This window comes from Macrobrachium rosenbergii, chromosome 25, assembly GCF_040412425.1.
Source record: "Macrobrachium rosenbergii isolate ZJJX-2024 chromosome 25, ASM4041242v1, whole genome shotgun sequence".
NCBI classification, from domain to species: Eukaryota; Metazoa; Arthropoda; class Malacostraca; order Decapoda; family Palaemonidae; genus Macrobrachium; species Macrobrachium rosenbergii.
In genome coordinates, this window is record NC_089765.1 from 19178821 (window position 1) to 19192242 (window position 13422).

Here is a 13422-nt window from a genome sequence, read left to right on the forward strand (position 1 = left end):
CCCTCAGATCTTAAAAATTTCTGAGGCTAGAGGGCTGCAGGTTGGTATGTTGATCATCCACCCTCCAATCATCAAACATACCAAATTGCAGCCCTCTAGCCTCAGTAGTTTTTATTTGATTTAAGGTTAAAGTTAGCCATGATCGTGCTTGTGGCAACGATATAGGATAGGCCACAACGGCCCGTGGTTAAGGTTTCATGGGCAACAGCTCATACAACATTATACCGAAACTACCGAAAGATAGATCTGTTTTCGGTAGCCTTGATTATACGCTTTACAGAAAATTGGATTGCTCCGAAGAAACTTAACGAATTCCTAAAATCTCTCTGACGAAAGAGAATTTCTCGAACTAAACGATACTTCCATGAATCTATTAAGAGGATCCTTTGGAGAACGAAAGGTTGAGAAGCCCCTGAACTATCAGCAATAACAAGCTATTACCCAAAATCAGCCGGAGAATCTGTCACTGAAAAGCTGACCGGAAAATGATTGCCTGTCTGGATTCAGAGAAATCAACGAGGGTAGTTTTTGTTGTGTTGCAACAACAGAGTGGGGGGGGAGGGGAATGTACCGTGCTAAGAGAGATTATTCCGTATATTTGTCAACCCTGAGAAGGAACTGGATTAGATGGCGTATCCAGATTAGTAGCTGAATGAGCATTGCAAAGGCAAAGACACTTTCGAGCTAGTGATTATACTTTACATATCACTGGGTCTAGAGTGGAGGCAGAGCCAGTTGCATCATTATTTGAGATGAAATCTAGTTTGTCGTGTTAATGGAGGAAGCTACTGAGGAGTGTATAAAGGGAAGGCTTTTGGATGCTGCAATATGCAGATGAATTAGTGTTAAGAGGAGAATCGGAAGGGAAAATAATGTGCAAATGTGACAAAAGGTGGAAGAGTCGGATGAATATGAAAAATTAAATCTTTGGAGAAGGCTTTGTGGATGCTTTGGTGTAGGCGCGTGAATATTTGACGTGAAAATGTTATTTTTCCCATGTATATATGTATCAATAAAGGCAATGCCACTAAAGAAAGAAAACGACTGAATGGTGCTAGGCCTTTCGATTTATTGTCCTTTACTTAGTCTACTAAGTAAAGGACCGCAAGTCGAAAGGCCTATTACCACTCCGGCGTTTCTCTTTCCTTCGTGGCATTGCCTTTATTTATACATTCATCACGTTCCATACTTTCGTGATTCACATATACGTATATATCTATATTATTTACATTCATATAATCAGCATTAAATTTCGATAGTTGGAGTCACCCTGAATATCTCATTTAATTAATATCTTTTAAACATGGAGCACAGGCCTCTTAATCCCCCCAATTACCGCTCTTCGGCGAATAGTTTACGACCCCGCCCTTTCGTGTCGCGGGTTTATTTGTATATAAAAAATGCGACTACACTCGCGAAGTCTAATCCCCATAATATCAGCTAATGGCTGCGTTCGTTTTGACTAATCCCTTTGGGGGTCTTCGTTTGGAAAACCCTTTCGTGCATTTATCCTTATTAGTGAATTTTGTGCTGTCGAATTCAGTTCTACTATCGATTCGCGATAGGAAGATATAATTTTTCAGCTATATTTTTTTATATATATAATTTTGGTAAATCGCTCTTCCTCTATATCCTTTATTTTTAATGGGCGTCTTTAATTTGTTTTTAAATGTAAGCTTTCAACATCAGTAGTTTGAGTCAGTTCAGTGAATACAGTAGCCTGGGTACCGTGTGCTCGTAAATCGGTTTTCAATTATGGATTTCAACTTAGTAAACTTCCGTTTTTATGACAGTAACGTATCACAACACATAAATTAAATTCAGCTAACATATGTAAGTAAAAATACAACTAAAACTCGTGTAGAAGCCTTTTGAAGTTGAGTTATGAGAAAAGAAATAAATTTAAGGTACGAAAGAGTCGTCGGGAGAAAATTATGGCGTAACTTTTGTGATTATCTCTTTTTTTTAGTAACTACAGAAGAGGTGCGCACGCAAATCTCGTTTACTAATGAAAATTTTTAATGGATGAATATAGAAAAGGGTTATATAGTACAGTACAGGTGAGATATGAGAAATTTACTGTCCTACGTTTGTTTGTTTGTCGGTAAATTTCTCAAATTATTTCACCTGTACATCATTATATACACCCTTTTTCTATAACCTGTCAATATCACAGTCTCTATGATTTAAGAAATTACACTCGTTCCAGCATTTTATCACTGACCCACAGTTCCAAGAGAAGACGTTTCTGATACGTAATCCTTGGTTACCCAAAATGCGTTCGCACAAACAAAATCCGATCGGGAACTCCATTGCCGGTGAGTGTTAACATAAACAAGAACTTCAACAAAATTCAAGAGCACCTTTGAAAGACGCCTATTTTAACGGCAGTTTTCTCGGTAATTAGTACAGTTTCTCAAATTATCTCACCTGCACTGCTATATATACACTATTTTCTATATTTTTCAGTCAAGAAATTTTATAGAATTTTGCAGAATTACAACACATTTTAAATGTTCTCAATTGTTGCAAGTTTTGATAGTTTGGGAAACATTCTCGATAGACCTAAGACGAATAACGTTTTGTTGCATCGAAGGAACAAATTATGCAATTGAGTAGCAGTTAAAGAGTAACTTCAGCGGATTTTAGAAAATTGGTCTAAAGACTAAAATGATAGTATTGTGTCACAAGACACTTGTCAGCACGTTTTGATAGGTTATCATCAAACACCTATATTGTATGCCTAACTATGGCCTTGAAAATTATAAATAACTAGAGATTTACATTGCATGTGGGGGAGGGGAGAGACATAGGTTAGATAGCCTGGGTAGTGGTATGGACATACCTTTTAAAGTCTGGATTAATTGGAGGATCAGTATCGAGGTCAGTGATTCGGGAAGAATACAGACGAAAAGAGAAGAATAAACCTTTTAGCACAAGTAGTAATGTACAGCAGTATAACAGCACAGTGTACTACTCAGACTGAGAATATCCTGTGTCAAGTAAAACCAAATAATTAAACTAAATGAGATAAACTGCAGAATGCTGTATCAGTCTTATCGTTTCCATGTAAGATTACAAAAAGATGAACCATTTTTCTTAGAAAACCCATCAGTTCCTTATGAAAGATAATTCCAAAAGCAGTATTGTGCTCTGCCATAAATGACCACCTAAAATATATCTATATGTGTATATGATTTTTTTTAATAGAATTTATCTGTGCAGATCCAATATTAATTGATGTTTTTTTCTGTCAACAGGTAGAAGCAACTCGCCTTAACACTGCTTCTCTCACGACGGACCTGGATGCCATGCGGCATCTCTTCAGCGAGAAGGAAAAAGAATTGGTTTTGGCCGTTTCTAAGGTAGAGGAACTCACAAGGCAGCTAGAAGAACTCCGTCAGGGGCGCTCTCCTCTCAATCCAAATAACCAACACCACAATGAGCTGGACAAGCTGAGACGAGAGCTGTTGGTAAGAAGGAAATTGCTTTTTCGGTATTTTTTTTATATCACCTTTTGTTATATCTACACCTTTTGTTCCATGTTTTTCGAATACATTTTTTTTTTTTTTTTTGCCATTATTTTTATACCTTTATGAGATGCAAGAGGTGGGATTGCTAGCCTCATGACTCTCCCTTTTTAGGTTAATCTGGCCTTATGTCAGCATGACTGTCTTATGTTCCACTGTGGTCTAGGTGATGATGATGCAGTTTTAAAATCAGTTTTATTACTTCAGATTATATGTATATAATATAGTTTAATTATATATGTTAGTGAAGTCTGGTATGCTCATAGATCCAGATTTGCAGCAGAAATTTCTTTAGACAAGTTAGGTTTGCAAAAGCAAATTTGGATTATATTAGACTTGTAATGTTTTATCTAGGTCCCCAGTGTTTACATTTACATAAAGTGACCAATCAATTCCACATTTACATAAAAGTTTCATATGAGGATATTTAATGAAAAATTGTTAAATGGTGTATATTTTATTAATGAAAAATTGTTCCCGTTGCTATTCTTACCCACGGTGAGCTGTTAATCAGCTTTCTGGTAAAACTAATTTTTTTTTATTTTTCACAGTATCGTAATAGTGTGAACAGAGAGGCTTCAGCACGGGTGGATGCCCAAAGGGAGACCTTAGCAGCACGACGTGATGAGATAACCCGAATTGACAAGCGGATTGCCGAACTTCAGCAGCGCCTACATCGAAAGCGGATTTTGAACCACCAACTTGCCTCACAAATCACAGCTGCAACACAGGTATGCAACCTTAATTATGGGAGGATTAATTTAGCAACATTTATGATGAGTTTGCTATACTGTACCGGGTATAATTTTCACTAGTACTGTAAGGAGCTGGTCTTCCATAGACTGTATGGTAAAATTTGACAGCTGATATGATTTATGAAGTTCAGATTTTTAGGTAAAAGTTGAATTGCACAAATTGGCAGTATATTTTTATTACCTTAAGCTCTTGATGAAGTTTAGTTCAGTGTTTTGTAGTTACTGTAGTGCTTCTTTTCGTCTTTACATATTGTCTAGAGCTCACTGAACTGAAGAGGTTGAATACTCAGTTGGTTAAATGTAATCTAGGCCTACACATGTTAGCTTAGTGTACCATAGATAACTAGCCCATTCATAGACTATTACACTTTGGCACCTTTAGCCTAATATAATTTTTTATATTTATAAATGGAAAATCATTAAATTTGCATTGGATAACAGTGAAATTTTTAAAAAACGTGGTATATTATTCCCCAAATAGGCTACTTTCCTGCTCTCATTTGTCCAGATTATTCAGTTGGGTCAGTATGCTTGGCTGTAAGTCTCAAGGAAACTCGTATATATGCATTTCTTGCTTTTTTAAAGAACAGCTAAGTAGATCAAATCAAAATGCTGTCATTAAAGACAAAAAGAAGGGATTATGTTTTATGCCAGTAGTCTGAAGTACTACGAAAGGACATCCTAACCTAGCCTGGGTTACAGCAGCTTCCTACCCAGCTGCAGGGACTTTGTCTCCCTTGGACCTCTCTTAACTGTTACAGCAGGTGTAAAAATAGCCCTTATGTTAAAGAGAATACAAATTTTATGAACCACTTTGTCTCAGAGTATAGTATCCTATTCTCTTATTAGTATTTGTAGGTGGTTGATGTACTGATAATGGGTTTTCATATTGCCTAATTATTGTAATTTTTATAGTAAATGACATCAGATGTTTACATCTTGTATTTAAATTATGAATTCTAAAATGATAAATTACCATCTGTGATATACTGTAGTTACATGGATAGCCCCTTATATTTAAAGTGTATACATACAATGTTGACAGTCATGCATTACAAATGACAGGTACAGTACTTTTATTTAGGTCCCCATATTTGAATGAGGTCAGTTTTTTTTTTAAAGTGTTCAAAGTTTAGTGCGCCACTCAAAATTCTCAAGTTTTAAAAGTTGAAGTAAATTCTTTATAATTGCACAAAGTTACAAATACTGTATTATTTAATCTAATCTCTGAATAGAACACGTTCAAAACATTTTACTTGAAGTACTTAAAATCAGATAGATTTGTTATTGGTATTTATTTTGATAAAATTTAGTAACATTTTCTCTTGGTTTACAGGCTAAGCAGGCACAATTGAAGGCTGTACAGCAGAAGGCTCTAAGGGATGGTATTCATAGCGAGAACTCTGCTGATGATATAAACACTCCAGACCATCTCAAGGTATGGTTTTTGTTCACTTTCCATTGTGATTTGTATTTCACTTTCAGTAATTGAAGACTTAATGTAGCTGGATCAATAATGCACTACTTTAGTTGCTTCTGTGCTCAATAGAAGAAATTTTAAATAAATAAATTTCCATGTAGTGTACAACAGCATGAAAAACCCTTGTCAGTGATTTACTGTGCTTCAGTTTTACTGAACTTTATGTATTTGACACAGCAAATTAGAGAGAATTGAGAGTCTTGATGTTCAATATACTGTACTGCACCTTGCAGGTACCTCCCAGTGAGGACTTAGGAGAGTTTGGTCCCAACAAGAATGACCCCAAGTACCAGACACTTCCATATAACACTAAGTTCTCAGTGACCTTCAAGACGAAGAATGGCCAGGGTGGAGGAGAATCGGACTCTGCTCCCACAACTCCCACTGGCATTGCCCCAGTTATTGCCACGCCTGATGCAACTACGTCTGCTACCACTGCGCCTATCATTACATCAACCACTGTGCCTGTCAGTAGTGCGGTAGTAACAAGGACTGTCCACAGCATCCCCACACATCCTCCGTCCCGTGGACATGCCCATGCACCTGGTGCATTGAATCAGTCGCAGCCCCTACAGATTTCTCAGCAGCCATCTGGACCAGTTAAACCTCCTCCTAATCCAGCAATGACTCCAAGGTACGGTACTTTATTTTTGTGCGATTCACCATAATGTTTTTGGTATATAAAAGAAATTTGTGATGTTTCCAGGATCATTGGTTCCCTTTCAATGATCCTGTCTTTGTCATGTTTCTTATTGTTTCCTATATAAAAAGTTTTGATTTAAAATATAAGCTAACATTAAATCAACTCATCTTTAATATATAAATAAATTTTTTCTTTGAAGGGTTTATGGACCAGTGGCCCAACAGTTTAATCAGAGGACACAACCACTTGGTTCCAGTACAGGACCAAATCAGGTAAAGTTCATTACAGTGCCTTACTTGAACGTGCATTTGTGTGCCTTTGTGTGTTTTTTGTTCTCAATCTTAAAAACAGAGATTGGAACAGAATTTTTTTTTAACAAACATGGTATTTAGTAGTTACATATTAACATTGTGTTTTGAAAGCTTTTTGTCTAATCCATGTACTATGATTGTTGGTGCACCCTTGTAAAGTACTGTGTTTGGTTTGGTTTTGCTTTTGTTTGAAATTTCTTGAAAATTCTAATGACTTTCCTGTTGTTGATATTTGTTCCCCTGTTGTAATAAGCAATAGCTCAGGCAAATTTGCCATCTTTCCCTTTTATATATGGCATTAGAAGTGAAATTAATTCTCTCTACTCGTATGTCCCGTGCTCTTTCTGCCTGGGCCTTCCTACAGGTCTCTGTCCTTTAGCCTCCATATTTTCCGTTCTGCTTTTCTGATTTTGTTGCTCATCCCTTCTCATCCTTGTCCAAACCATCTCAGTCTTTGAGATCTCTCCTTTCCTGCCTCAGGACACCACATCTCTGCCACTTCTTCCTTTGTGATACGATTTTCCCAGCATACTTTGGCCATGAATCACATCGTTTTGTTTTTACACATTTTCAAAGCCTCCATTTTCCATGTTTGCTGCATAGGTCTTAAAGACCATATAGATCATTCATTAGTCTTTGCACTCTCTAGTATTTTACACAGATACATCATTCTTTTAAATAACATGTATGAGTGTCTTTTTTTAATTGTGATTTTAGTTATAGTTTTATTTGATAATTTTTATGTTATTGGTTAAAATTAATTTGTCCAAAATTGTCAAACATAAACATAATTGACAGCACTTGTCACAAAGAAATTTAGACACAAGACACTAAAGCGTAAAGGGCTTTGTATTTTGCAAACATATTTAGGTTATTGAAGTTTCATCTCCATGGTTTTTAGTACGTGATCCGAAAGAACTCAAATTCTCATAAAATTATTTTGAAGCTTTAAAGTTACTGGCAGTGAAAACCATTGTGAATATCCCAAAAATTATGCAGTATAATTAAAAACTAGTTACCAAGAAATCAACAACCTCATAGAATGAGGAATATTTTTAAAAGCAAAATAAATTACAGGGTGTTTGGTCATATCCAATTTATAATTGTAGTGTGTATTGGAACTGTTGATTACCATACTTTACATATTATAGATAGTAGATTGTATGTCAATTTTTCATTGTACTTAGCATAAATCTTATTGGTGACACATACTTGGACAGTTGGGAAGCCAAGTCTTTTGTATATCAAGTTAATACAGTACATATGCAACATGCAATAGCTATAGTATCCTGTTGATATACATTACATTTGATAAGTACACAGTATGTTTTTGTTACTTTGCATTTATTTGTTTGCTATGTTTTGCTAGGTGCATGAAATTTGATAGTACAGTATTTAGAGTGCCTGTTTGGTAAAGGCTAAGAATCCTTGAAAACTCCTCCATGTTTGTTCAGTGGAGAAAACTTGTCTGTCTGCCTTAATGAAATTATAATTTGATTTGGATTTACACGCAGCTGATAAATAAGTTAATTGGTATTTGATACTCGTATAGTACATGAGGAATATAATTTACAGTACTTTATACAACTCTTAAAGCATTTACTGGCCATTCATACTGAAGGACTGCTGGATTTTAACGACTGGAATTTTAGAGATTTTCATTGTTTATAATCTGTTTTCCCAAAATGCTTTCATGGTTATTTATAATACCTTCCCTCAATAATGTTCAAGCCAAGATGATTTGTCAATGGGCCTCTCTTGTTATTTATTAAAAAACAAAGGGTTAAGGCAATAAGGAAAATGTACTCCACAAGAGAATCGTTTTCCACAGGTCAGTAATTATAATTTTTACCAGATGAAAAGTAACATAATGGAAAAAGAAGTAAATGATGAGAAAATGAGTATATCATGTGGTCTTTGATCTCAAAATCCAGCGATATTGTACCGTATTTATTCTTGACACTTGTTATTGAGGAGTCCAGCATTCCAGCACTATTAATGGCAGGTTTGTCCCACTTCCATGTTACTGTCAAATAGGAGCTTCCTACAACTGCTCCACTGCTGTGTTTTATCAATTTCATGCTTCATTTGGGAAAGTTTGACAGCCATAGCTCCATTTTTACAAAGGTGTTTTTGGAAATGTACCCTAAGGCTTATTGTTTTTGTTTGTAGTGTACTGTAACTGGTTGGTAGCCTAGTTGGTAACTAACCCTAATCCCTTCTTTGCCCTCCAGGACTCACGCCCCCTTCTACCCCCTACCTCCCTCTCTGTCTCCTTCAATCAGGTGAGTTTTCCAACTAACAGCAAAAGGTGTCTTACTCTACGATTATTGGTACTTTCTCAAGAGTTTAGCATAAGCTTTGATGACTGATCAGCAAATGTTTTAGAGATTTTTAACCCTTGGATTGTGCATTTAATAGAAAAACAGCTACTTTTTTCTACCACCATTAAACTTCAGAAATAAGTCCCCTGTCATTGCTGGTTTCGTATTAATATTGAAGTCAGGACAGCCTGATCTGTTGCTCACAACCCATGGGTTAAAAGAAAAGTGATGTATATGAATTGTAGTTTTTGTCGATTTTAACAACGTAAGAACAGCTTCAATAAATTAAACAATTTGTGTTGAAGTCTATTGTTATTTGTGACTAGTTAATGCTGAATGTAACAAATGCACAAAATGTAGAAAGCCTTTGCTAGATCTTAACAGAACTTTTTCACATCAGTTATGGTCATTTTAACTAGGTTTCCGTATAACAATTTATCTTTCTGAAAGTCTTATAAATCCAACCAGTAATTTCACCAAGAATTTTAGAAGTTTATTTTTGCCAAATATACCATCTTTTTTAAGGTCAGCCACACCAATAAAATCATTGTTGATTAATATGTTTTTAGTTTTCAAACTCATTGTCATCAAGAAATCTAACTTCCGTGATGCAAGTTTCTTTCAGTACATGAGATAGTTAATAATAGAGAGATTTGGTGATAAACTAAATCACATTTATTTCATAAAGGAGGGAATGTCAAGCCTAGCAAGACTCAGTATTACAGTTGTTAGGTTTAACAGCACTTGCCTGGTAGCTTAAGCAATTGGTAAACTATGTTGCTGGTTTATCTTTCCAACTGAATTGTTTTTTTAATTAATAAAGAGAGCTTAGTTAGATTGGTAAATTGATCTTAGTCAGCAGTTATGTATTCAAAATTAAAGAGATATTGCCCTAAAAATTGGGAGAGGCAAGAGTTGAATTTTATTAGGGATCTTTAATTTTGCTGACCAAAATATTCAGCTATATATAAATACTGAAGGCTTGGCAATATGGTGTCATAGCTCTTGAAATAGTCTCAAAATTTCTTTTAGGTTTCTGTGGTATTTTAAAAAGTTGTTTCTACATCAAATCCACATGATATTAAGTTATTCTAGTACAATCATTTGTTTTTGGAACAGACAGAATTGTTTCCTTGTATCCAGTTTCTATAGAGGATAAAAAATTATGATCTATAGAGGATAAAAAATTATGTTACATGAAATGTCACTTTTTGGTTTAATAAAGTAAGGGAAATTTTGTTTATACAGCAATCTTCAGTTTATCTAATTAGCCTACACAAGTTTTAGCTTCACAATTGTCTTGTCAAAATTAGACACATAATGCTTTCATGTTCTGTTACTTGTTGCAGCTTATTACTAATTGTGCCTACATTAATCTGTGCTTGTATTTGTCATCATCCTAAGTGCTGCTGCTTCTGTGTAGATATTAATGCAAGTAATACTCTTTGTTATAGAAGCTGAATCCTGGGTTAACATCCCTTGCACAGACCCGGAGTCTACTTCCTGTGCATCAATCTCAGGTATTTATGAACAAGTGGCTCATTGTTCTTTCATTTTATTAGTTTGGAAGGATTTTAATGACATTAGATCCATGTTCAGTACCTATACATGTACTTTTCTTGTATGATTTTATCTAATTTGATCAGTGATTAAACTTACTGAAGAATTCATGAAAGACATAGAAATTGCTTTTACTAATTAAACCCAAAATAATTCCAATGATTTTGCCAAGGTACCATTGTGATAATGTAAAAGTGTAAATCTTGTTAGAAAACTTACACCATAACTAGTCTCAGAAGCAGCTTGTTGATTATTATTCATTATCGCCTGTTTTTAATAGTGTAGTCTTGTTTAAATTCTTCGGAATGAATATACTGGAAAGGTACAGTGATTTCATTTGGTATCTGATAGCCATTCTTCACACTTCCAGGAGGCAGAAAATGTTAAAGGGATAGGAATAAACACTGTCGGTGAAGGAAATGAAGACAATGCCTCGGGAGCTGAAAATGGCCGTGTCAAACCTGCTTTGCCACCGAAGCCAGCTGTTCCATCTAAACCTCTTCCTCCTCCTCGTCAGAAGGGTGACCACTTAGCTGCTAGTAATGAGAGCCTCAACTCTGCACCACCTGCAAATCGTGTGGGAAGTCAGGGTCGATCCCAACATGGGTTCAGGTAAGGTCATGAAATTCATTAATTTATGCTGTTTTGTGGCAGTGAAGTTTTAGTATGAAAAAATAGTAAGCCCCAAACCAGAATTACTTTTTTAAATGTGCTAAAGAACTCATATCCAAAGATGAATTTTATCATCGTCAGACTTTTTAGAGGGTGAGATCTAGATGAGTTCTTTCCACTCTTCTCTGTCTTGTGCTCTTTCTGCCAGAACTCGTCAGGTCTACGTTTTCGTCTATCCCCTACCTCCCTGATTTTCTGGGTCTTCATCCTGTTACAGTATTTCCATATCTACTGCTCTTCTGATAAACTGCTCCTTATTCCACCTCATCAGATGCCCAAACCATCCTAGTCTTTTTCCAGCCCTTGATACCACATCTCTCCACCAGTTCCTCATTTGTTATGAGATCCCACTATACTTTGGCCATGAACTCAAAAAAATTATATGGCCACACACTTTCAAAACCTCCTCCTCATTGTTCTTTGTCAGTGCCACATTTCTGCTGCATAGAATAGTATAGATTGCCCTCTACTAGATATACTAGGGAAATTTTATTTCAAATAGTAATTGTGATAATTTTTTTTTACAATACTAATCTCTGAACAGCTTCAATTCTATATACCTTTTTTATTTGACAGGTATGCTAGCCAAAATGTGATTATGTCAACTTATACTCAGCAAACGGGCACAGACCCTCAGTCTGCTGAGGGAAGTGATGACGGTGCCATAAATAAAGTGGCTAATAATATCCATAACAGTGTAAGCAATTCAAAGACTGAATCTGACACGGGAGAAAAAATACACGTATCCATAAACCGGCGCATTGAAATGCCTCCAGACTTCATGTTCCCTGAAGATGAAACTCCTCCATCTGATCTCTTAGGACAGAAAGTTGAAGAGATAGAGAATGGAACTTCAGACACACAAGCAACACAACAGGAAAATGGAATGGATACCATTGACCACATAACCATGCAGCCGTCTCTCCCAGTAACTGAACTTGAAAAACTGAGAATAAATCACTCAAAAGAAGATAAAATGAGCCAAGAAGAAAGTACTTTAGCAAATAATGGCGTCCATATACCTAAAGATGATTCTAGGAAACCTGATGGAGCAGACACTAACTCCGTTACCATCGAGGAAGGAAGACCAGGTGAGGGAGATGAGAATACTGTAGTATGCAAGAGAAAACCTTAACTTACGATATATATTTAATTTTGTTTTACTTATTTGTGTGCATGTAGAAACAAAGATCCTACAAGTCAGTACAATATATTCAGCATTGTTTTTATTATGGTGGTTCCAACAGTTGGGACCCACTCTGTTACTTAACTTGAGATAAATATCTTGCCCCTAAAAATACCAGTACTGTAGACTATTATAATATTCTTTAGCCATTATACTATGGATAATTTTCTATTTGGTTCTAAACTGCAATTTTTTTTTTTTTTTAGAAAATGAAGGTGATCATAGTAACCTGTCTACATCTGACATCATAAACAACATAAATGATAATATCAATAACAATAATTCTAATAATGGAGGTGTTATTGTAAGGAGAATAAAGAAAGGAAACCTCAAAACTAAAAACTCTTCGAGAGTCCCTCGAAGGGTTAGCTTTGATCCTCTTGCACTTTTGCTCGATGCCTCTTTGGAGGGAGAACTGGAGCTTGTTCGGCGCACTGCTATGGAAGTCCCAAATCCTTCTGCAGCTAATGATGAAGGGATAACTGCACTTCACAATGCCATATGTGCTGGACATCTTGACATTGTCACATTCTTAGTTACTTTTGGATGTGATGTCAATGCACAAGATTCTGATGGATGGTGAGTTGAACTATCTTCCTTTTTCAGATACTTACAGATTGTACTGTATATGTGTTTATAATTGTTATTCAGGTACACTATAAAGATTTAAATTTAGAGCTGCAGTTTTCTTGCATACAGGTTTGATTAAACACACTTTTATACAGTTCATCTGTTATTTTCATGTTAATATTTAAGTTGCCTCAAGTTGACGCATTCCTTTTAATTTCAGGACACCATTACACTGTGCGGCTTCCTGTAATAACGTGGCAATGGTGCGATTTTTGGTAGAGCATGGGGCTTGTATTCTCGCTACAACTCTCTCAGACCATGAAACTGCTGCAGAAAAATGTGAACAAGATGAAGAAGGATATGACGGTTGTTCACAATACCTTTATAGTAA

The 13422-nt window shown here is 35.8% G+C and overlaps 1 protein-coding gene across 15 annotated transcripts in view; it reads left to right on the top strand.

The window, feature by feature from the left end:
• ASPP (Ankyrin-repeat, SH3-domain, and Proline-rich-region containing Protein) overlaps window positions 1-13422 on the top strand; it is a 391037-nt gene that overhangs the window by 372330 nt on the left and 5285 nt on the right. For 6 of the 15 annotated variants that reach the window (XM_067126997.1, XM_067126999.1, XM_067126998.1 and 3 more), the window contains 11 exons: window positions 3261-3473; window positions 4082-4261; window positions 5622-5723; window positions 5999-6399; window positions 6608-6680; window positions 8954-9004; window positions 10498-10563; window positions 10974-11215; window positions 11852-12366; window positions 12668-13040; window positions 13252-13418. In XM_067126997.1, coding sequence (XP_066983098.1) covers window positions 3261-3473; window positions 4082-4261; window positions 5622-5723; window positions 5999-6399; window positions 6608-6680; window positions 8954-9004; window positions 10498-10563; window positions 10974-11215; window positions 11852-12366; window positions 12668-13040; window positions 13252-13418 — 2383 coding nt within the window. The remainder of the gene's footprint in view (window positions 1-3260; window positions 3474-4081; window positions 4262-5621; window positions 5724-5998; window positions 6400-6607; window positions 6681-8953; window positions 9005-10497; window positions 10564-10973; window positions 11216-11851; window positions 12367-12667; window positions 13041-13251; window positions 13419-13422) is intronic. The other 9 variants (XM_067127007.1, XM_067127009.1, XM_067127008.1 and 6 more) reach the window with 2 other exon arrangements.